Below are 26,008 nucleotides of genomic sequence, written 5' to 3'. Positions count from 1 at the left end.
TTTTTTTCAATTCAAACTGAATATAGAAAAGAATATTTAATTTCAGATATTTTTTCAAGTTTTTCATTTTCCATTATAAAGGTTTTACCATTCTCCATGTTTTGAATTTTTTTTATATATTCATATGATATAAAAAGTAAAGAGAAACAAGGTTTACAACAATAGCACATAAAATGATTATAAGGATAATGTTGCTAAGGTTGAATTCAAAATGTACAACAAGAATCTTAAGTTTAAATTCAAAATAGATACAACAAAATATTTCTTAAAATTTGAATGAGACATTTGACTAAGTATATTTGTTATTATTCTCCTTGATACCCTCTTGGCAAACGGAAGGGGGGAGAACTACCATCAGTTTGACCTTGAAAGCAAAAAACTGTTTCTTGCATATCGTTTGGTTAAGACATCAGCTAATTGGTCAACAGTTGAAATATACGACACCTGAAGATATTTCTGGCAATCTTGATCTTGAACAAAAATAAAAATCAAGCTCAAGTTGCTTTGCGTGAAACTGAAAAAACTGGATTGGTAGCTAAATATGTGGCTGAGACATTATCATACCAGATTTTTGGTATGGTAGGAAGCGGTTGGTTAATTTCTCGAAAAAGACATTGTAGCCAATAAACTCTAGAGGCCGGCGATGCTAAGACATGGTATTAGTGCAAGATCGAGCCATTGTTTTTTGTTTCTTCGAACACCATGGATTGAGATTAGGGCCATGAATATAACATAAGCCGAGGTATTTTTTTTGGACAATTTTGTCACCTGCCCAATCCGCATAAGAGATAGCAAAAAGAGACGGAGAACATGACGATTTGAGTAGGAGAACATGGTCTGTTGTACGATTTGAGTGCATGAATTGAGTTGTTTTGTTACCTGTCATGGTTATGTCGGGTCGGGTAAGAGCTAAGTATTAAAGAGAATTCACCACCTGCTGAAATGATATAGGATCAAAGTTGTTGGAAGTGTACATGGCTGCTAATATTGTTTGTGGAAAAAATGGTATAGAGACAGGGGTAGCTTCATGCATATTCACACGCACCAAAAGATCTCAAATATACTTAGATTGAGAGAGTTGAAGTCCATTAGGTAGTCAAGTGACTTCTACACCAAGAAAATAAGGGAACCCAAACCTTTAACCCAAGCTGTCGAATGATATTTTGATGAAGACTTGGCATTGAGTCTGTCAAAATGATATCATCAACATACACAAGGTAATAAGCAGTGTTATTTCCAAAAGAATAGATAAAAAGGGAGTTGTCAGCTTTGGATCCTTTGAAACCATTTTTTTGTAATCCCAATGTGATACAAGAAAATTAAGCTCACGGGGCTTGTTTCAAACCGTGTAAGGACTTCTTTAAAGAACACACATGGTGTGGCTTGGTGAGATCTCTAAAACCTTGGGGTTGTTCTATGTAAACCAACTTTTCAAGCGTCCCATGTAAAAATGCATTGGATACGCCAACTAGAGTGGACAATAATAGATAAGACGAGACGAACCGTGGCTGGTTTGATGACAGGGCTGAAGGTTTCAGCATAGTTTATGTCTGGCTTTTTATGAAACCCTTGAGCCACACGGTTTGGTTTTGATGCGATAAATCCATTTGCAACCAATCACATTTGCTGCTCATGATCTTGGCACTAAATCCCATGTCCCATTTGCCATTGTTGTTTGGTTGCCTCTTGATATGTGCACAAGGCGATGAGTGTCGTATGAAAGACTTCGTATTTTAAGTTGCCAGTTATTGATCTAGTAACCATGGGGTGTTGGTTTTGATCATGATAGGCAAGAGAGAAAATAGAAATTGGTGATAGCAGTGGACCGAGAACTAAAGATTGCTCATCACATTCTCGAGAACATTTGTTCATCAAATAAGACATGACGAGTAAAAAACTTTATTGTTAGATAATAGCAAACATTTATATCCTTTATCAACAATTCTATAACCAAGAAAGGCACATTTGGTAGAACGAGGCTCCCGTTTATTTTTAGTGCAAAGACGAAGCCATGGATAATAACAATAACAAAAAACACGAACAAAATTATATCCTCCATTACGTTGAAAAATTAGTTGATAAGGTGATGTGTGGTTTAGCTTTGGAGAAGGTAAATGGTTTATTGCATAAACGATAGTGGCAAAGGCCTGATCTCAATATTTTGGTGGTACAGATGAATGGTATAACTAAGCTCGACCTGTTTCAGTAATGTAGCAGTGTTTTCATTCAGCACATTCGTTTTGCTTGGGTGTGTTTGGACAAGAGCTTTTCTGTAAACTGGTGTTTTCGGTAAAGTAGTGTTACACTTCACATCAATGGAGTCGCCGATTTTGAATACAAAACGTCACATCTGTTGTCAGAAGAATTCAGACTAACTCGTACTTTGGGTTCTCTCGGTTTAAAAAAATTTGACCAAACTGAATTTTTTGACACCAACAAAAATCAAATCGTTATTGATAGTGTTGTAGAGCTTGATATTCTCTCCCAATATGATTGAAATTATTTAATGAGTTTATTAAAAAATTCAATTATAGCCCAATATTTAACAAAAACAATTGGAGGAGGAGCTTATATATCAAAACAAATTAATTCTAAGGGTTGCTACCACGACATGTTTCATATAATGATGGATCGCGACTTTAGTAGTAGATAATTTATTTAAAAATAAAATTTTATTAACCGTTTAAATAAAATTCAATATGTTTCACATAAAGATAGATCAATATGTTAGGATCTAATGTTTTAAGTATAGTTTATTCATTATTTATATTTCTAATGTTTGAATAGGTTGGTTTAAATAAAATTCACATTAATATTGTTTGTATACATATGTCCTTAACGGTTGTTGTAAGTAAAACAAAACATTTATAAATATTGACTCATTAATTATTTAATATTTAATTAATACTAGGTTAAATCTATTCCTTTAAATGTAAAAACTTCAATAAAATTTTTAGATAATGTTAAAATTTTAAAATGTTTAAAAGTTTTTTTAATTTTTAATTTTTTAATTAAATATATTTAAAAATAAATTAAATAAAATTAAAAGGTATTTACATTAATTTAAAAAAACTCTAAATTGTGGCCTCTTAATCGAGTGTTCATCTACCTTAACAATAGTTTAGGTTTAAATCATCATCGTATAAACAAAAATATTATTTAAAAATAAAAATATTTATAAGAAAAGAGTATATCTTAAATTATAATCAAATTTAATTTTTAGACATTTTCGAACTTTTTCAAACTATTTATACCTATGAATTTGATTTCAATAAAATATATTTCCCATAAGTATTTTAAATTAATAAATCTATATAAAAATATTTAAAACATTATAATTGTATTTTTAGTTTATGTACTTGAGATAGGAACCTGGTCAAATTAGTCCTATTATTACTCTCAACCATTAAAAAGAATTAAATAAAGATCAAATTAGAATAGAGTTAACATTTATTATATAAAAATGTCATTTACTGCTTGATAGAGTTAATATTTAAAGTTTTATGATTTTGTTAGTGAAATTTTTTTGTTTAGAATTGAACTGCAATTGAACTTATTACGATTCTTTTTAATAGTATAAGGACTAAATTGATCCATTTTAATTATAAAACAACAAATTTGATACAGTTCTTATAATAGAAAAACTATATTTTATTAAATTTAAGCAGTTTCATACTTTAAATGAAAATTTTAAAAGTTGTGTTTTGGAATTTTTAAAACTAATATTTATTTAAAATTTATTATTAAAATCACAAAATAATTAAATATATTTTTAATTGATGCACTAATTAACCTGTGAATCATATAACTATGCAAACTACTGAACTAGTTTAATTCTGTCGTCGCTCTCAGGTAATTAATCGCTTTTAGAAAATGGAATAATTTAAACCATGTTTGATAATCTATTAAAAAATGAATTAACAAAATTAAGATTATTAGTCAATCCTTTAAACATAATAAGACGCAAATGGTAAATTTTTCAATTCTCTTTATTTTAGTTTATTGGTTCTTTTAGTATTATCTTTTAAATTGCAGTTTTAAGTATAATAACATAATAACTCTCAATTCTTTAAAATTTTAAGTATAACTATTAATTCTTAAATTCTCAATTTATCACAAAAACAATTAATTTCTTCAGTTTTGAACTACTTTTGATAGGTAAAATATCCCTCAATGTTTTACACTTGTTTCATAAGAAATTCAACGAATTTAGTCATATTTGTTATAGGACAGAAAACTTTACCCTCTATTTTGTTTTAAGAAAATGACTGCAAACAGGAGTCACAGCGATAGTATAGTTGTATCAATAATTTTATGTTCTTAAAGCCAACAAATTGGTGGTGAAGCTCAAGGCAAGGACTTATTTGGTTGTCATTCATATTTCATATACCACACGCACAAACATAAAAATAATCCAAAAGGGACACAGAAATTTAATCTTGTAAAATCTTTAAATCCCAAAATAAAGGAAAAGCACAGTATTTTATGAACTCCCAGGGGCAGCCCCCCCCCCCCCTTTCTCCTGCTGAAAGGTTGTGCCAAGGAGCTTCTACATCCATCCAGTCAAATTTAATACTACACTATATTAAAAAACAAAAAGAACGGTCCGCTTTTGTCACCATAACTAAAGACACAGACAGATGATCTTAACTGTAGAGGTCATCTTCATCGGCTCCTCCAGCGGAAGCTGCAAAAGGGTCAGATGCTGCAGGCCTTGCACCAGTTTCAGCGAACCTAAACTCACTCCCGAATCCCCTTGACTGCTGCAGCGTTTGAGCAAATGCCTGGTATTTGCGGATGTCGGCATCACTGACACTCCTACGAGCAAACTTCATTGATTCCTCAAAATGAGCAGGCTTGATTTCTGCCACTTCATCATCCACATCTTCCTCCATAGCTTCAGGGTTCTCCGCTCTCCTCCTTTCTCTCTCAATATCCTGAGAATTACATAAGATATCTAATGTTATAATCCCAACCTCATGAGAACATTGCACATTCTACCATCTACAGCACAGAACATAAATTTGGCATAGTCGAACCTTTTCAATGTTCTCTCTGATGGCATATTTACATGCGCGCTGACAAATTTCAGTAATATCAGCCCCACTAAAACCTTGAGTATACTTGGCAAGAGCTCTGAGGTCAACCTCTTTTGCAAGTGGTGATTTCCTCAAGCAAGCCTTAAAGATCTGATGGCGAGAATCCTCATCAGGGAGGGGAATGTAGATCAACTGATCAAGACGACCGGGTCGCAAAAGGGCAGGATCAATAATGTCAGGTCGGTTGGTGGCTCCAATTATAAAAACTGTTTTCTTGGCAGACATGCCATCCATCTCAGTAAGAAGTTGATTCAGAACCCTATCAGCAGCACCCCCAGCATCACCTACACTGCTTCCTCTCTACAGTATATAACATGAAGCTCGGTTAGAAGACATGCAAGACTAAGAACATCGAATATTGACAAGCATAATTTCATTCTAGAGTAATCTCATAACACAGAACGAAACTCATAATCCATAAAGACATGAGAATTCATTAGCCTTGAACACACCTGGGTTGCAATTGAATCAAGTTCATCAAAGAAGAGGACACAAGGAGCAGACTGGCGAGCCTTGTCAAAAATTTCACGCACATTAGCTTCACTCTCTCCAAACCACATTGTGAGTAATTCTGGACCCTTGACACTAATGAAGTTTGCCTGACATTCATTGGCAATAGCTTTGGCCAGAAGTGTTTTACCACATCCTGGAGGGCCATAGAACAATACTCCCTTTGAGGGTGACATACCAAACTTCTCAAACTTCTCAGGATGCTCCACTGGATATTGAACAGTCTGCATTACAAAGTAGAAAATTAATCCCATTTTTCAAAAAGAGTAAAGAGGAGAAAGAATGGAAAGTAATCAAACCAGTAAATTCTATTACCTCTTGAAGCTCCCTTTTAACATTCTCCAGGCCTCCAATATCTTCCCAACTTACATTAGGCACTTCAACAACCTGACCAAGCATGTAAGGAAAGGGTTAATTATAATCAGAACCGACTCCCGAAGGAAAAATTATAATCAGCAAGAAAGCTGTTCATCAATAGAAGTATCTTTGTCAGTACTCACAGTTTCACGTAATGCTGATGGATTGCTTGTTCCAAGAGCAGTCTGGAAGTGCTCATTGCTAACTGCCATAGAGTTGAGTATCTCCGCATCTATTGACTCATCTTCCAAGTCAATCACATCCATCTTTTCCCTGATGCACTGTAATGCTGCCTCAGTACAAAGAGCTGCAAGATCAGCACCAACATAACCATGTGTGTCCTTGGCAATTCTTTCTAAATCAACCTGCATTATTAAGTGAAGTACATTAGATTCACTAGTTCTTTGGAAAGGAAGAGAAGTGAAAAGATGTTCTAGGAAAGAAAAGCTTTTGACATTACATCGTCAGACAGCTTCATGTTCTTTGTGTGGATGCGAAGAACCTCAAGACGGCCAACTTCATCAGGTACGCCAATATCAATTTCCCTATCAAACCTTCCAAACCTTCGGAGAGCTGGATCAATGCTATTGGGACGATTTGTGGCCCCAATAACAATGACATGTGCACGGGATTTAAGCCCATCCATCAATGTCAAAAGCTGAGAGACTATTCTCCTCTCAACTTCACCATGGGTCTTCTCTCGCTTGGGAGCAATTGAATCGATTTCATCAATGAATATAATAGATGGTGCATTCTTCTCTGCTTCTTCAAATGCTTTTCTGAGATTGCTTTCACTCTCTCCAGCCAATTTTGACATGATCTCAGGACCATTGATGCAAAAAAAGAAAGCACCAGTTTCATTTGCAACAGCACGTGCAATCAAAGTCTTTCCAGATCCGGGAGGTCCATAAAGCAAAATTCCTTTTGGTGGCTTCACACCAATTGATTTAAAGAGCTGCGGATGCCTCAGTGGAAGTTCCACTAATTCCCGAATCTGAGCCATCTGTTTTCTCACTCCACCAACATCATCATAACCTACCTCATCTAATCTATCCTCATCTTCTCTCCTTACAGGCTCTCCCTCGCAGAATATCTCAGTATCTGGGGCAACCACACAGTACTCAGTAGGGTCAGTCTCAATAACCTTGAATTCCACACTTCTCATTCCACCTCTCACAAGGAAGAGGTCACCCTTCCTCACTGGACGGTATGCTTCCAGAAAGTAAGCTGTAAATGCCAAACTACGGCAGTCAGTATTTATGGACCACATTGTCAACAATTCAACAATAAGTTTAGTGCATAATTATGTTAAGAGGCATTGTTTATCAGCATATGACAAGTGATACAGGAGAGCAATTATAATGCAGACAAGTACACGCAATTAAATGCCAAACTACAACGTTGTCAAAAATTCAACATTAAGTCCAGTGTATAATTGTAATATGAGGCATCTATTATCAGCATATGACTAGTGATACAGGAGAGTAGTTATAATGCAGTTACATCCACACATATAACTGAGCCTCCTATAAACTATAACAGTCCACCTCAGATGCATGGATAAAGATACCAACAAAAAAGGAAAGACAGACTATAAAGTACTTTCAACATCACATATAGAGAGAGAGAGAAGGAAAGAAAGAGGGGGGAGAAGCAGGAAGTCTCTTGAATAAGATTAAAAGTTATTTATCCAATTAATCAATTACTCTCATTTATATTAATCAAGAAATCAGTGAGCGTATTAAGAAACCACATCTTATACTCTCGTCTTACTATTGATTAAGAGAAAAAAAACTACTTCACCTCTTTACCTAACCAAAACTATCACTAATAAATTATGAAGACAATACTAAATATACGTTCAGATTAAAAGATAAAGAATAAACTCACGTTTCAGGTAAGCATCAAAGAGATTTCCAGTAACCCCTTCAATTGTGTCATCCACGGGCAAGATGTGCACACGTTTTCCATACTTGACATCAGGACACTGATGCACAGAGACAACATCACCTAGTCTAACCCTCAAGTTTGACCTCACAACCTTATTCATCCTGATCTTTGGCTCATCGCATGTGTCATCAGCAAGAGCAATGCAAATGGTATCTTTCCTCTTTTTCCCCTGTGGACCAAAAGAATAGTGCAAGGGACAAGATTAACAAGATAGAAGCTTAAAGGCATTGAAAATTTATATTTATAAGAAGAAATACAATTCAATGACTATCCAGCCACATAAAAAAGAAAGCTTCAAACAGGCAATGCCCACAAAACTATTGTTGCACATTCCTCGGTAAAGATACAATCTTTGCTGACAGACTTAGCAAATTATCTGGGTTAACTAAACTATTGACAGAAACTAGAGAAAAATTTGACCCACGACAACATATCATGTAACAGCCCACGCACCTGCTTTTTACAGCCAATCTACCACAAGTATAACCTAAATTGAAGATGAATACAAACTCCAACAAAACCCCAGGAAATCCATCAAAATAAACCCAAAAATTTCAAACATCTTACTGCAAACGAAACCCTAAAACACACACACACACACAAAAAGCCAACTAAGACGAACGAATACCCATTAAGCAAAAGAAATCAGAAAACTAAAAGAACCCAAAGAAGGGAGATTAAATAAAATCCAAATCTGAAGTAGAAACCTTGATCAGGATAGTGTCACCGCGAAAAAGCTGAAGCTTTTCCATGGTATCAGGATGAAGAGCAACAACAGAGTTATCATCGTTGATTGCCTCATCAACAACAAGTCGGTTCGGTGCCTTCTTTCTTTCCAAGATCGCAGTACTAAAATCCTTCTTAGTCCCCTTCCTGAAAACACAAAATCGGAACCAAATTAAGTAAAATATAAAACAAACCCATCAAAGAAAAGGAGGGAAGAAAATCTGGGTACTCACGAGTCAGATGATTCTGCTTGGTTAGACATGGTGAATTTGGGTCGATTAAAGAACCGAAAAAATAAGAATAAGCTTTGGGGTTTGGTGGAATATGTATGTGGGATGTGAAGAAAAGCGGTGGGTTATTTATAAGGAGAATTAAAAGGCAGCTCCGTTTTCTTGTTTGGAAAGATAAGGTTGTTTTAGTCAGATTGCAACTCTCCTCCTTTGCTTTTCGATTTTCGAACTCGGCCTTTGGTAATTTTCTTAACCTACTCTTATATATATTTGGAAAAAGAAAATTATCAAATTTTTTTTTTCATTTGTATGACCAATATATTTATTGATACATTTTGTTGTTTTATCAATTTAAGAATTGCAATAAGTTTGAGAGATCCTCTCACTATATATTTTTTTCAATTTTTAACTTACTCAAATTCTAGTAGGTAATATTTAATTTGTCTGAGAGTAGGTTAAACAAAAGTCTAGTTCTTTCCACCCTCAAATTTTTAACATCAACAACTTTCAAAAATCATCAGTAGCATTATAATTTTATACAAATAAAAAATGTTATTTACATTAATTAGAAAAAAAAAAAGAAGAGAGGAGAAGTTATTTTGTACTTTGGAAATAACCTTGCTTCACTATCTTATTATGCTTCTTATTTTAATTATTTTTTATGGAGTTGCTCCAATTATTGGTGCTGTTATTGTTGCATCAGGGGGGAAGAGCTTTTATCCATAGTTGTTAATTCAACAAAGGAATAAAACATGTGGGTAAGATATTAAAGATCCATTATTCTGGCACTAGTTCAACCATTTTTTATTCTCTAGAATCTTCCATGCTCCAGATGTGAATTTTCTTTTCCTTCTTTGTTATTACTATTTTTCTTTTCAATCCCAACAAAAATTGGATTGTTGGGAGAGCCATTGAATTATCTCCACACAAAACATAATACCAAAAAGAAAAAGATAACTTAAAAGAAATAATAGAAATTTAAATACGATACCAAGTGATTAAAACGTGTTTGGATAAAGGATTTATAAGAAAGATTTTATTTGTATAGATGCTTTCAAGATTCTAAAAGTAAACATGGATTGTTGAAGTAAATATATTAATGATTTGTGAGCAATTTCAAAAGGAATTTCGGTAGGTTAATTTTATTTTTAAATAGATGGTTTTCAAAAATAATATTTTTATTTAATTTAACTATAAGACAAAAAAACTTAAAACCATTTTATTGAAGTCTAATATATATTTTTAATACTTATTTTGTTAAACCATTTATAATTTTTATTGGATATGTTTATACTATTTAGTTTTCATATAATTATTCTTCTTTTATAAATAGTTTTTAATTTGTAAAATTTTAATAATCTAATTTCTCCTAAATCAATTAATTATCTAAAACAACAATTACAAAGGCTAGCATTTTAAATTGATGGATTCTAAATTATTAGCATTTTAATTTTTTTAAAATTTTTAAAATTTTCAACCAAATGCACTCTATAAAAATGAAAATAATTTTTGTTCACATATTTAAAATTAAAATCAGATTCTAGAATCAACATTATTAAAAGGTATTTACCTAAATACTACTCCAATTCGAATGGGATTAAAATCAAATTATAAAGAGATAAATTTCAAAATCATATATGAACTTTCATTTGATGTGCAGTTGTATACATGAACTTTAAATTGATGCAATTATGCACGTGAAACTTTAATTGTGGTTCAAATGTATATTTAAAACTTTAATTTTAATTTAATCACACACATCTAAAGAAATAAATACATCAATTTATTTTTATATTGGATAAATATAATTATTTATATATGTAATGTATAAATATAAAATAATATTAATAATTTATAAGAATTGAATCAAATTAAAAATTTATATATAAAATTATATAAAATTAAAAATCATATATACAGTGATAGTAAAAACAAATAAATACAAATCATTGTATTTCTATCTTTAAGATAAGCTATGGAAATGCGGAGTGTAGCTCATTTCCGATTACTAGCGAGCCCATTCATTTTTGCAGTTTTGGGCCCCACTTTGACACAGAGATGTAACGCATTTAATAATATATTTTTTAAAATTCTTACAAATAATAAAATTATAGAATGGAATATCGCGTATATTTTATTTATCTGTTTAGTTTATTTAGTTGAAATAAATGATTTTGGTTTTTAGTTTGCAAGATTATAAATATTAATAAGTAAATATAAAGTGTTCAAATAAATTTATAAATCATGACCATAATTATATGTAATATATTTAGAATAAATATAATTATTATAATTTTGAAGTATGACATCTATTGTTTCTTCATTTAAAAAATATAGATTTTTATTTTATTTAGACTTAAATTTTATTTGAGAAAAATAAAGAAATTAATTAAAATAACAAAAACAATGGTAAATTTTTTTAAAACTTTATATTACGTTAGGAATGGGTTACACTCAGATTACCAACATCTTAAATAACTCAAGGAATTGGTGATATTAAGATCACGTCTTATACTCCAACATCTTGACATTATTTGAAATTGTGAGATGTAGGGTACTCGGAATGTTTCAAATCCAAACAAGGTAACTTTAATCTATAATGTAAGATTACAAGATGTAATGCAAGATAATATGAACCAAACACATTATTGGTAACAAAATTATTAGGATGCAAGATTACTTAACATATTACCAATTTACATTATATTGTTTGGTTTATTTGGTTAAAACATAAGATTTTGTTGTTTCATTTATGGAATGTAAAATTACGTAAAATACATTTTATTAAATTATATTCATAAAATTTATTTATGTTTTTAATTCTTTATCATACAATGGGTTATACTTGTAGTATTTTATGCTACGAATAAATCAATACATTTATTTAGTAAGTTAAATTGATATTTTTTAAATAAATATATTTAAATTGAGAAATAACATTAAACAATTAGGATTTTTAATAGAATTAATAGGAAAAATAGATATTTTATTAGAACACATCATTCGTTATTGTTTAAGGGATCACAATTATAAAAAAATGATGAAATTATTATAAAGGTAACATTTTAGGCATAAACAAAATAAAATATGAAATTTACTTATAATAATAAACATAATTAAAATGTCACTTGAAAGATATATTAAAGAATCGGAAAATTTAATTGCTATAAAATATGAAATTTCAATTTATAATGATAAACATAATTAAAATGTTATTTGAAAGATATGTTAAAGGATTGGACTATTTAATTACCCACTTATTATTATTATTTGGTTGTGGAATTAAAATTATTAAAAAGAATAAAATGTCAAAATTTTTATATTACTATGAGAATTTTAGATTTCCTACAAAAGAGGTAATATTAAAATCATTACATATAACCCTCTAAAATAATTTGATATTATTCATTCTTTTTTTTATCAAAATTTCGACCTCTCATTCGTTTTTCCTAACCCTCCTCATTTTATTTTTAAGTCTAATTTCATCCTTACGAACAAACAAAATAACAAAAGAAAAACAAAACTTCGATTTTTCAAAAATTGACAACTAAGTCCTTCATAATTTACTTTTACATAAATATTTGCTTATTTTCACTCCTGACATTTCTTGTTCGGTGCCGGGCTAGTTTTCTTAAAATGAAACTTGATTTTATACTTGAATTATAAAATATTTGCAATTTGAAAATAAGAGATGTTTACCAAGTGTTTGTTTATATATCACAATTTTATCATGTTACTCGCAACAGTGAAATTAGAAAATATTTTTGGGTGGAATTAAATCGTATAAATCGTAAAAATATTTTTACATTTTTAATAGTTTATATTTTTAAAATTTTAAGGATTAAAACAAAATTTTTATTATTTTTAGGTCTAAAATACAATTTTACCATTAATAATTTAAAATTTTATAAATTATAAAAACGAAATGAAAATTTTTCATTTTAAAGAGGGCATGTTTACCAAGTGTTTGTTTAGATATTATAATAGTATAAAACACAATTTTATCATGTTACTTGCAAGTTTGAAATTAGAAATTTTTAGGTAGAATTAAATTGTATATTTTATAATAGTAAATGTAATATTATATTTTAATAGTCTATATCTTTATAATTTTAAAATATTAAATCAAATTTTATAATTTTAGAAGACAAAATACAATTTTATCATTACTAATTTAAAATTTTATAAATTATAAATATAGTTAAATGAAAAATTTTCATTCCAAGGAGGGCTAATGAACTTGTCACATCTATACTTTTTATACTTATATATTAAAGTAAGTTTGAAAGGATTTTCGACATATGACACACTCACCATGCTTTTTTTTCTTTTTCTTTTTACATTTTGTAAAAGTGGTTAATTTTAATTTTGGTCTTTTAATATGTTTAAATTTGATATTTAATCCTTATATTTTAATTTCTAACATATAAAAGTGGTTAATTTTCAGTTTTGGTCAATCAATATGCTTAAATTTGAGATTTTAATCCTTATAATTTAATCTCTAACATAATTTGGTCTCTATATATATTTTATAATATTATTAATTTATTTAATATTTTTATAATATAATTAATTAGTTCAAATAGTTAATACCATCAACTTTTCAATTAAAATGTTACGTGGTTATATATAATTGGAAAGAAAATTTATAAATCCAAAAAATAAAGGGATTAAATTATTGAAAATAAAAATAGGAGGACTAAATTCCAATCGGGGTATCAATCCAAGGAGAGGCATCATACCAATTGACTCACAAACCAGTACGAATTAGTTGAATCAGACTAAAAAACCAATTGAACTGGTTTTTTTATTTTTTAATGATTTATTCAATCGAACCATATAAATTAGTGGCTTGATTAGTTCGACCATCAATTCGGTTTTGAAAGTCTTGCTTAGAGTATATTATAATTTTTAATTTTTTTACTCTATAATTTGATATAAACAAATAATCAACTCAACATGAAGTATGAGTACAACATAATAATATTTAGAAAATAAAATGAGGATATAATTTAGTCACTTTTTTATTTGTTTGCTAACATTACAAGGTAGATATATATTCCCTAGTAGGGAAAAGCAATTGCATTTGAATCTTTAATTTCCCAAAAAGGGAAAAGTGTTCAAATTCTATATGCTTTCACCCAACTCAAAGCAAGTTATCGAACCCACTACAACTTTCCACTCTCATCACCAAACTCTGACATTTCAGCTTAACGTGCTAAACCCCAATCGGTTTACTCATAGACAAACCTAGCATTTTCTTTTTTTTTGAGCAAGGTAATAGCAATTCGATCCAGCTCACTAAATCCTTAGACCCAATAGCTCATTGGGTGAAGCGGCATTTTATTTATACGATGAACTTAAAAAAATGATTTTTATTATATTTAAGAACTTTTCACATTCACTAATCACATTAGATTTTGATCCTTTAAATAAGAAAAAGTTCTCTCAAAGTTATTTTTTATCCATAAGGTTCAAATTGAAATCTTATTTAATAGATATTAAGTTCATAATCACTTAAATAACATGATGTATCCAAATTTAAATCACAAATTCATGATACTTTACTTTTCTCTAACTTCTTTTATACAAAATAATATAGTATCTTCCGTTCCGTTGATATCTCAATCATTGTTATTTTAATGTAAGAAGTTTTGTCTAAATTATCTTTTAATAATTTAGTTCCATCCTCCTCTCAAATATTTATATTTTAAAATCAAAGAAACTTCATCTATTTTTTATTATAAGGTTTGACAAAAACAGTTACTGTTATCTCAAATTTCTTTATTTACTCACTCTTGAATAATATAGGTATTAAATTATCTTGCTTACCACTGGAGATTTCAATTCCATTTTGTGTAGCTCGGAACATCAGGGAGGTGCCAATGTTCGGAATACATGTTGCAAGTTGTTTTACGATTTTGTGTTTCATCATGGGCTTTGTGATATGGGATTCATTAGTCCTAAGTATACTTGGATGTGTGGGAATTTATCAAAAATATCGGACAAAGCTATTTGTAACTTAAAATGGGATAATTTTGCTCTTGATTCTTTGGTTAGACATCTGCACAAGTTAAAATATGATCATTGTCCCATTCTCATATCTATTGAGGATTTGAATGCTCGAAAGAAGGGTCTACTTTGTTTCTTGGTTAGTTGGATGTCCCATCCAAAGTTCAAAAGAGTTGATGGCCTTAGAGTGCTTTGGTGGGTTAAGTAAGCTCATTGAGACACTTCAGAAGTGGAATGGGGAGGTGTTAGGTAATATTTTTAGGCTAGTCCATTTCTTGATTTAAGAGATTCCACATGCTCTTGATTTGTATGATTTTAAGAGACTTTGTTGTCAGAAAATTTCACTAAAAATAGAACTTATTCAGGAAAAAATATTATGACAACAAAAATCAAGATGTGAGTGGTTGAGTAATGGTGATCGAATCATAAATTATTTTCATAGTGAGTCTCTTGTGCAAAAAAGGTAATCAAAGCTTTAAAGTTACGAGTAGTAATTGGTGTTTTGACCAGGAGATTTTGAAGGCTAATGTTATTGACTTTTATTCTCGACTATATGGTATTGACAGGCCATGGTTGGGTCAGTTTTCGTTACAAGGCCAATTTCTTTGCCTTTCGAATTAGGAGATAGCTAGTTGAGAGAGGTAGTTTCTTTTGATACCAAATTTTATTAGTTATAGTGGGATATTGTGGGTCAAAGTATTGTTGACTTGGTTCATGATGTTTTTCCGGGGGTGTCATTGATGAGTCTCTAAACTAGATCCTATTGGTTCTTTTACTCAAGATGGGTGGTTCGAAATCCTTTACTTAGTTCAGGTTGATCAGTATTTATATGCTGTTATATAAGATTTTTACAAAGAAATTCTCTTAAAGAAATTATGTTGAAATTTATCAAATTCACCTAAATCAGTTTCGTTGTAAGGTGGTACATTAAAGATAAAATTCTAATTACACAAGAAATTATCCATTCGATACAAACTTGTATTTATAAATTGATAAACAAAATAATTTACTCACATAAATATGCACTAAAACCAATTCTTTAATGAACTAGTTAAGTGCTCCTCTCCCATGTATATTAAACTTAAACAAGTTGTTCTATGTGTAGTATAACGTGGCTTGACAAAATACATTTAATGTGTATCTAATTACACAAAATAACTTTCAAATATGTCTTCAATAAAGAGTATATTGGCACAAATTTTCTTGATATCAAACTCCATGAAGATTAAATTTCTTATTTATGGAAACTTCAATAACATTGAAAGTCTTAATTCGATCTTTACTTGATTTGATTTTTGCACAATATATTTTCAATAATGGGTTGTTAAAAATCCTTAAAGATAAGTAATTAAAACTCCAAATAAATTTATTCAAAATATGCGAATCAATTAAGGTTATAATAATCTGATAGATGTTTCTTAAAATGCAATTGAGATTGCATCTAGCTTTTGTAGTTCACACTAGCAATTTCCAAAAACACATGTAATATATATATATATGTATATATATATATATAGTAACCAAAAATAGCACTAATTAGAAAACTCAAACCAGCACCGATGAAGTCAATAACAATTAGGGAGGTCCAAAAAGCAACAGCAAAGTCAATGGTGGTGACTTCATGCGTCATCACATGAACAAAACCTAAAAATTGTTGGTGGTGTGTGAAGCTTATCCATAAAAGATTCGGTCATTGAACTTTGAAGTTTGCTTGAAAAATGAGGCTAAAACTCCATTAAGGGAGGCAATGAGAAGAGAAAACAAGCCTAATTGGATAGATGTAAAATTTGGATTTATAGGGTTTGAGAGATTAAAAAAAACCCCGAATCTAAAGTTTTAGACTAGAAATCGGAGAGCAACAAATATAGGAGGAAGAATTCAACTTCTATTGCATTGAACTTCAACAATTACAAGGATATTTATACTAAAAATTTATGCTATCAATCTTATAACTTATCAACACAATCTTATAACTCATCAATTATACATGGTTTATTCTGTTAACATTTGAATTTTCTCATGCTAATAAACCCTAAAATCAACAAACTCTTTCGTCGAATGCATATGCCTACCATACAATTCAACCAAAAACATGCAGGGTTTTTCTTTTTTTTTTTAACTTTCTAGTTGCAATGAAATATGAGAAAGCTGAAGTTATAAAATACGATGTATTAACCTATGAAATTTTATATAAAATACAAAATATCTTAAAACACGACTGTAACATGATAAATACACAGAACAAGAATTATTGGCTTATTGGGTCTAATTCTTGGCTAACTCAATTCCCTATTGGCAGAATTGCTTGTCAAGCAGTTTCTCACAAACGTCTCAACAATCATGTAAATTGCAGTTGCTTCCAATGTCCGGCAAAACAAATTTCAAGGAAGTGTGCTTGGCATGTATCTGCATGATCATCTGATTAACAACCTGATAAGATTTTTTATATAAAAAAAAAAAGAACTGACAAGATGCAACCATGGAACTTGGAAGAATTAATAGCTTTACCCTTCTCTAGAATGGCATAACACAAAATTGAAGCTTGTTGGATTAGCAATATGAGGAAGCATATGACTAAACTTACTTCCAAGAAAGGGTAGACCATGTCTGTACCAGCACCGAGTTCTGTTACAGGTGATCTTCAAGCAATATGTGGATAGTTCAGCTACGAATAATGTCTTAAAACCAGAAAATGCCCAATAATTTATTCAAGAGCCAGTTGATTTGGAAAGCATTAATCTGTACATAGGAGCGCCTCTATCTATAACATGTTGCTCCCAGTCCGAACGAATGCCAAATGGGTTCTCCTCGAGCCATGCATTTCCATTGATTCTTATATTGTATTGATCATGCGAAAGATGAAGTTTTCCCTTTCCGTACTGCAGAAACTGTTCTTTCATTCTCATAGCAACTGCTTCGACATCAGATTGCAGAAAGACCTGAGAATAAAATAACCAATAAACCAACTATATGACTCATTGTTGGCTTAGTTGCAACTGAGCATGGCCTTTTGTAAATCACATTTACTATCACTTGATTATTATCAAATCACTGCAATTTCAGATGTTCCGTTTAACGCCAACGTAAGATATAACTACCATCTGTTATGTTGTAATCAACAATGGCATAAAAGAACACAAAGGAAAACACATCCGATCAACTGCAAATAGTATTTTCAATAATGTTATGAATTAATCTTCTTGCTGGTGATAATTTCATCAAAGAAGTGGAGGAATATTAGAACTTGTGATGCACATGATGGAACCTCAGGGGCTCATGTATTGCAACAAAATTATGTTACCTTCCCCTTAGATGCAAGAAGATCAGCCACTGCTTCAATTAACGACCTTTGCAGCATGCTCCACCTATTTTCTGGTTTGTTAAAATCCGGGTTTGGACACTAAATGGAAAAAGTAAGTATGCTTAAAGTTCAATATTTGCATAAAGGAGAGGAACAAAGCCTATTTTGCATTTCCAAAAAGAAAGAGAATATCACAACTTGAACTCAGTGAATATTGTTGTCTACCTGAACTGAAACAAGAACCAATTCTCCTGGGTAACTGGAGACAATGGAACGGAATGTCGTTGTTGCATTTGAACCAATAAAGTACCTACACATATGACCGAAGCAACATGGTGATGATACTGAACTGAAGTCAGGTCAAAAGTGATATAATTCTTCAATTAGTCTTTATCACAATACATCTTTTTCATAATAATTGCAAGAGCTCTTACGCGTTTCTTATGCCAGATTGATGAACAGAATCCAGACAACGTCTTACAAGCTGCAAAACTAGTACACTATTAAGATAGACCAACTGAAAGGTGAAATAATAATCTCAAAACCAAGAAAACAATAAAACAGACCTTTCCATTAATCTCCAAACCAAGAAAATTCAGATCCTTCCTATTTTGGGCCATTCCCATGATAAAGAGTCCATTGCCTGCCATAGACAATCCAGATGCAAGAATTGATTATAAAGAGGAAAAAAGGCTCAAGGAACAGAATCATTCTACTAAGTGAGCCATTAAACTACATATTGTGTGAAGTAGTAAATAAATATAGATCATTATCAAAAAGGCATTATTTGCTTTTTCTTTTTCTTTTGGGACTATAATAGGAATAATTTGTTTAAGGAAACATGATAAGTACCGCTTCCAATATCAACGACCAAAGGTTGGGATGCATCATGATAGGCCACACTCCAGTCAATCTCAAATGGGTATGCCTGCACAGATAGCATCCACTTTAAGCAGACTCAAAAATCTGTAACTCTTGGATCTTTGAATTGCAAAACTAAAACCATTAAGAACAATCCTTAGCATTTTATGCAAGATGAAATAAGGAATCAGATCCGGAAGATAAAGAAATTTCAATGATGCTACCTTTAGTATTTATCATACATGTCAAGCACATTTCTCCACGGTCTTTGGAGTGAAAAGCAAAATGTACAAGTATTACTCTAGGATATGATGCAAAAATCTAAAAAAATGTACTTTAAATAACAATATGGCAGTAATGCGAAGTAAAAGTTGAACATAGATGCAGTTGGCGTACTCTATTTAAGGACATGACACCAGGCAGCTTTTGTTCTTTGAGAAACTCCCATACAACTGAAGCATTTTCTAGCACATTGAAAGAAGATAAAGAGTTTGATTCATTTTTTATTACTTCACATGCTGTACTCCCAACAATTGTTATCTCACATTCACATTGACTCTGTTTGCAAAGCATCTGAGCCAATTTAGAAGTTCCAACTGTGCAAGGTTTGGAGGAACTGAATTTCACTGGACCAATCCATATAATCTTCTGTAATATGTTGAGCAAATGCATCAGGTAAGTCAGACCATGAGAATCACCAGAATTAGCATTGAGCTAATTGAAAATGGCTGACACAAAGAAAGCTCGAAGGACAAAAATGATACAGCCACGTAAAATATAGGATTTTTTTTTTCTTTCAAAATAATAGGTATTGATAATTTCTTCATACATGCTTGCTTTACTGCATAAATGCAAATCAATTAAACAATAATTTCAATGGTTGATAAAAACATTAATAGTCACCATTGAACTTAACATCAAATTAAGGTTGTCAAATATACCGTTTGACATACTTTGCAGCTCAACCAGTAATATAAAGTGATTGATTTGTCTACCAGATCATGTCGCATATGTAACTAGGTAGCCAATCACACCAATGTGCCCTAAATTTTCTAAAGTTATGAATGTCAAGGTATTGAATGCCAAAAATCAGTGATGTTCTTGCAAGTTGATCATTTAATAGATCCTCAACTAACTAAGGATGCTACAGTACAATTTCACATGAAGGAGGACCTATGCTCAACCTAAAGTAACAAGCATTTGTCATAGTACTACGATATCCATTTCCACTTACCTTGGAGTTTGTTACCAGAGAATATATTTCTTCCAATGACCTAGGTCCAAGATCAACAGGTAGCCAACCTAAACAGAAAATTTTCTGTATGAGTACTTTAAAAGAGAAAAACCATTATCTATATATATTTTTATTATAGAATTAGAAATTTAAATGGAATAGCTCAACCATATATCTAGTTTGCTATAGTCTAACATACTTGCAAAAAGTATATGAACCATAAATGCAGCATAGCAGCATATTCATTTCCAATGGAAAGATGAATAAGATGAAGGAGAAATGGTTAAAAAATATGGCTACTGCATTGTAAACCGTACAGCCAATCATTTGGTACTTAATTTCAAATTTTGGGCTAAGTATTTAAAAGATAGCTATTTCAGAAAAGGGAAAAAAAGATCATTGCATCATAGTTTACATAGAAAAGAGGAACCAAAAACGAAAAGCAAAAGGAAAAACAATAAACACAATTATATTAGAATGGATGCAATTTTACTAGCTGAAACTCCATGAGCAGGAAAAACTTCCAATTCCGTAGGAAGATGCTGATTTGTGCACCAAAAATCTTTTGGATATGACATGAGAACGTTCTTATCATGTGCAAACTGAACAATGTCTAAAGCTGCTTTATGTGCATCACGTTCCACCAGATTAGTTGGAATACTGTGTCCTAAAGCACGCATTATCTGAAAGGACATTTGTCCAACAAAGACCAATGCATCACATCTAGATGCTAAAAATTGTAAAGCCGCTGCCTTGCTCTTGAGATTGCCTCCTCCAATCTGCATCAAGTCATACCAAGTTACTGACAAGTGAAGAACAAAAATAAATAGAAACATTTTCCTAGAATTACTAAGGAAAAAAAAAAAAGAAAAACCATACAACTGCGAGATATGGTTTTTTCTTAGTTTTTGCAATCTTCTTTAGCTGATGAAGGTTTTCTTCAAAGGAAAAACCAGCCATAGAGGCATAGCAAAAACGAGCAACACCAACTGTTGATGCGAGAACTTTATGAGACTGACAAAATGAGTCATTAACAAGAATATCAACTTCTGATGATAAAAGTTCAGCGAACTTTGAACGGTTGGCAACTTCCTCTTTATATTCAGAAAGATTCTCAAGCAAAAAGATGTCTGCTTTCTGCAGGTCTTCCCTCCTCAGTGGTGATTTGCAAGAAATACATCTTAAAGCAATAACTTTGAGCTGGAGAACAGATGACAAGATATCTGAAATGTAGAGACAATAACATATTAACCGCAGAGCAATCTTTAAACTAATGGGTTTAAGGCTGGATAAAGATTTAATTGTGCCTCATTATTTAATATCTGTATGGCCCAATATCTTTTATTTATAGGCATAAATGAATTCCAGACAAGGTTAATGAAATGTTGTACTTTCATTTTGAGATGGCTACTCCACTATATGCCAGTATTCCGAATGTTAACACAATAAGTTTAGGTTCTAACTTCTAACTGTTAATGCTCACCAGTAAAAGCTTCTCTGCTGAAAACAAAAACCATCAAGAGCTTAAACTAAAAGATGGAATGGCTTAAAATACCTGCAACAGCTTGTGCATCAAGAAGTTTGGGATTGATTTTCCTACTCCATTCACTCACGAGAATCATTTTAGCCCCACATTCGTGTAAGTACTTAATGGTGTACAGTGCTTTCGAAGCAGACAGAGAACTCAAATCCAGTTTTTCTCCAAGAAAAATGGTAGAATCAAATCTCACCATAACAACTTTTGCAACAAGCTCCTCTTGAGGAAACTCTCTAAGAGTTTGTACGTGTGGCAAGGCCTCCAATTCTCCGTCATCATAGAGACAAGTCTGGGTAAAAATCCAATTGGGAAAGAAAATTAAACTCAGCTACCTTAAGGGGAAAATGTTTTCACCAACTTAAATCAGCTTAAGCTAATTTAGCCAAGAGGGCATACAAATGCAGCTATAATAGCCAGCCCTACAACATAGAATCAATTCCATGAACCTAAATTGTAAAATGTTTGTTTCCAAATTTTTTCTTTTAAGCATTGTTACAGAATTAAGTTGTTGATATTCCATAGATCATGCATATGGAGAATTCATTCAGATGATCAATGAGAAGACATATTCTGGCTTCTTTGAGTTATCTTCGTATTCTACACAGGATTAATAAGACAATCAGCACAATTGTCTTAAACTTCAAAAAATATGCTAACACTGCTCGTTCATAACTACCAATGCTCATCCATACCTATGTAATTCATAGAAAAAGAATAACATTCACTCAAAGCAAGGCTAGGAAGCAAGGCACCTTTTCTTTATGAGAGCTGTTAACATTAATTACAACCTCCAAACCACCTAGCAATAAAATAACTTTGTGAAAACAATGAAAGAAAGAAAAAGAAGTAAGCTTGAACCATTAGTCTCAGTTTTCAAAATACATACCTTGGAAAGATAATTGGACGTTATTTATTGGAAAAGAGCATGACCCATGTTGAAGCAACTTCTTTTCTTTCCTAGGATAATTGCGGGAACTCAACTTGTTTAATGAAAGAGTTGTCTGGACTGTCTTCAAAACTGGACTCATGTTCTCCCTGCCAAAACAACAGGAAAAAGAGTTGAACAATACGAAAGGAAAATTGCTAAAAGAAAAGTCTAAAGATACAAACCTGCAATTAGATTCAATGAAAGACAAGAGCAACTGAGTGCAATTTTCAGGACTGAAATTTCCTCCTTTGTTTTACTGCATTCTCTCAGCAACCATAGATAAGAAGTCTTAAGAGTAGCTAATGAAATGCTGCGTTTAATAAAAGAAAGCAAATAGTTTTCAGAATTATCGAAAAAAAGAATTCAGAATATAATATAACATGGCCAGTACGACGCCGTTTCCTTCAGAACTAAGATTTTAATATTTAAGTGGTTCCTTTATCACTGTAGACCGTGTAATAAAGTACAAAAAAGAAAAATTGTGTTTTCCGTTGGCTTTTAGGTTGTGAATTGTGAATCGACGCCGTCAACGATGGGATTAGGTTTCATGGTCGGCGTTTTGGGGGTCCTATTCCTCTTCCACGCAGCTTATTCCACAATTCAGTGTAAAATTCCGGTAACTTGGTATTCATCTCTGATCTGATTTGATGGATAAAGTTTTAAATTTTCTTTTTGATTGGGTTTTCCAGATAGGGGGCTGTTGAAGATTATGGAGGAGGAGTTTTCTGGTCCGCCCATGAACGTAAGTTTGATTGTGTTAGATCTGATTTTGTTAAGAAAATTTTGTTCTTTAAATCTAAAGTAAGTAATTGATGTGATAAGTGCAGGTGGTTTTAGAGTTGCTTCTAGGGTTTGTTTTCTGTATTTCAGCTGCCCTAACCGTGCCCGGGAATTTTCTCTCCATACATCCTGATTCTGAGGAGAATAGGTATGTAGAAACTATATATTTGTTTCTGTTCTCAATGTTTATAAAGATAAATTGTTGGATAAGCGTGGAGTTCAGCGGATTAATTTTCCATTAGGGATCAGATCAGATTATCTAAAGTTGTTGCTGTTTGCATTCATTTAACTTTGTGGGGAAGAAGGAAAGTTCTGGGTCCTAAGAAATGTTACTTGGGTTCTGCATTTTTCCCTGAAGTATCTGTGATATTAGCAACATTTATGTTCAACACATCCGTTGGGGCGTGACTAAAATGTGAATAGAACTTAGAAGATTGGGCATGTATGTGTTGAATATACCTTTATCTGGCGTTTTAGTCTGGGTAGCGTAGTAAATGAAGTTGTTATTGATGTCTTAGGAATCATGATCATGGTCGGACTGCCTTTTAGCATCTTGTATAGTTGAAATAAGCTGTGTGCCCCACATATGATGGTGTGATTGTATTTCATAAACTACCTTTATCAATTTGCTGTGCGTAATCTAACATTTGAACCTAGTGATTTTGAATTGAATGTTAGTAGGTAATCACAGGTGTGAATCTTCACCAGTTTTCACACAGACCAATATGCCATAGAAGGTCTTAGTGTGTTTAATCTTTGAGTATATCCTCTTGAGGAATTTTCCTCTACACTCCCAAGTAGATCCACATCAGCTATATCTTTTGAATAATGAACTCAATGAGAATCTGGCCAAATTGGTTTTGACTAATCATTAATATAGCAAACAAGCACTGCAAAATTCTATGGTAATAAACACACTACTGTGCTTTGCTAAATTAATAGCTATAATGTAATTGCTCTCATGAACCTCTCAGCCACATGCTCATGCATACTGGCTGATTATTCTTTTCAATTTTGGTAGCTCTTCGACGTGATGCTTTCCATAAAAAGGTGTGCTAGTGAAACTTCAATATGTGATGCATAACTCAAATTGTGTTCGTAGGAAGTGAAAATTTTAGAATTACTACTATTGCTTTATTGTTGTACAATTGTTATATGGCGCTCTGATATCGAAAAGTATAATCTGGAATCCAGGATTGTTTCTTTATCAGCAAACTTGGACTTTATGATCTTCAATCACAGAGCGAAAGCACTTCCTTTAGAAACTGATATGAAGCTGAAGCATTAAGATCAATGAAGCTTCATGGTCCTTTGATTAAGGAGATTACCACTGTTGGCAGGTCTGTTGAACGTAAGAGTAGAGAGCCTATGTCTCAGGTCATTGTCGATTGTTTTCTGAAGTGGTAGTGTTTTTTAACCTTTCATTACTTGCTAGAATTTGGATTTTGGCTTTCTTGTTTACTTCTATGTTACTTTGCCTGACATACTGAACCCTAGTTTTTAGTTGGAATCATTATAAGGGCTTTTACCAGGCCAGCAATTCAATATATTATTCTTCTTTACATTTTCTTCTTTCTGTAGTCCTAACCTGTTTCATGTTTGGCACAGAGCAAATTCTTGAATTTCCAATTATATCCAATCCAAAGTGGGTAGTAATTCTTAAACTCCAGCTATAATCTAATTTTAATCCTTTTATTCATTACTGTTGGTTTGTTGTTGAATTGCAATTGACTTCAATACAGTCCTCTTAGGGCCAGTTCTTCATTGCTTTTGAAAAGTGCTGTGGAAAAGTACTTTTGAGAAGTACTTTTGAAAAGTTTAGTTTAAAATTTGAGTGTTTAGCATTACTGTTAAAAAGTGCTTTTGAGAAATAAAATATCTATTTTAGACATATTATTATTAAGTAACAAATATGCATTTAAATAATATTTAAATTAGTTAATATTATTATATTTTAGTAAGAATATAAAAAATTATTATAACTTGTTGTTAATATTTTAATATATGAAATATAAATTTTAAATATTTTAAGTAATAAATATTAATTATTTATAAAATTTAATTAGAATATATAAACTATATTTTAAATATTTAAATATAATCATTAAATATTTGTAATTAGTATTTTAAAAATATTTTTTATTTTTAATTAATGATTTTAACACATTTGTAATTAAGCACAAAAAAGGAAAATATTATATTATTGGAGGGATGAAAAAGTAATTAAGCATCAAAAGTATTTTTTGGAGAGGAAAAGTTAAAACTTTTAGCTTCTCCTTTTCAGTTCCTTTTTTGAAAAGCTTAAAATTTCAGATTGTTCTTCACAGCTTTTCTTTTAAAAGTATTTTTGGAGTCAAGTATTTTTTTAAGTAATGAAGAACTGACCCTTAGTAATCTTTTAGTAAAAGGATTGAGCCTATCATATCGTTTATCTTTTAGATAGTTACAATGTTATTCATATATGCAAGATGGACTGAACACAA

At 31.4% G+C, this 26,008-nt stretch overlaps 3 protein-coding genes across 8 annotated transcripts; 1 reads left to right on the top strand and 2 right to left on the bottom strand.

Moving 5' to 3' along the window:
* Positions 1–4,432: 4,432 nt before the first annotated feature.
* On the bottom strand, positions 4,433–9,093 carry LOC105799766 (cell division cycle protein 48 homolog). The gene is made up of 9 exons (XM_012630480.2): positions 8,876–9,093; positions 8,624–8,789; positions 7,857–8,085; positions 6,427–7,193; positions 6,110–6,331; positions 5,925–5,996; positions 5,552–5,833; positions 5,040–5,399; positions 4,433–4,937 (listed from the first exon to the last, which is right to left on the bottom strand). The coding sequence occupies exons 1-9, from the start codon at positions 8,902–8,904 to the stop codon at positions 4,647–4,649; spliced, it is 2,418 nt and encodes an 805-aa protein (XP_012485934.1). The 5' UTR covers positions 8,905–9,093; the 3' UTR covers positions 4,433–4,646.
* Positions 9,094–17,038: 7,945 nt separating this feature from the next.
* LOC105799764 (uncharacterized) lies at positions 17,039–23,080 on the bottom strand. Of its 6 annotated transcripts, none has more exons than XM_052621041.1 (15): positions 22,928–23,080; positions 22,704–22,852; positions 22,570–22,616; positions 21,836–22,106; positions 21,160–21,503; positions 20,774–21,059; positions 20,281–20,348; positions 19,443–19,694; positions 19,038–19,113; positions 18,752–18,828; positions 18,620–18,669; positions 18,411–18,495; positions 18,186–18,284; positions 17,469–17,823; positions 17,039–17,314 (listed from the first exon to the last, which is right to left on the bottom strand). In XM_052621041.1, the coding sequence occupies exons 2-14, from the start codon at positions 22,843–22,845 to the stop codon at positions 17,593–17,595; spliced, it is 2,028 nt and encodes a 675-aa protein (XP_052477001.1). In that variant the 5' UTR covers positions 22,846–22,852; positions 22,928–23,080; the 3' UTR covers positions 17,039–17,314; positions 17,469–17,592. The 6 variants fall into 6 exon arrangements, with proteins under 6 accessions (XP_052477001.1, XP_012485928.1, XP_052477000.1 ...); XM_012630474.2 differs by having other exon boundaries at positions 17,039–17,302; XM_052621040.1 differs by having other exon boundaries at positions 17,039–17,290.
* A 103-nt stretch (positions 23,081–23,183) lies between these two features.
* Positions 23,184–25,087, top strand: LOC105799765 (membrane magnesium transporter). Its single transcript, XM_012630478.2, has 4 exons — positions 23,184–23,350; positions 23,435–23,487; positions 23,573–23,673; positions 24,720–25,087. Exons 1-4 carry the CDS (start codon positions 23,278–23,280, stop codon positions 24,811–24,813), a joined length of 321 nt encoding a protein of 106 aa, XP_012485932.1. The 5' UTR covers positions 23,184–23,277; the 3' UTR covers positions 24,814–25,087.
* Positions 25,088–26,008: the final 921 nt, after the last annotated feature.

Source organism: Gossypium raimondii, chromosome 9 (genome assembly GCF_025698545.1).
Source record: "Gossypium raimondii isolate GPD5lz chromosome 9, ASM2569854v1, whole genome shotgun sequence".
NCBI classification, from domain to species: domain Eukaryota; kingdom Viridiplantae; phylum Streptophyta; class Magnoliopsida; order Malvales; family Malvaceae; genus Gossypium; species Gossypium raimondii.
This window is presented reverse-complemented; position numbering and strand designations above follow the sequence as displayed.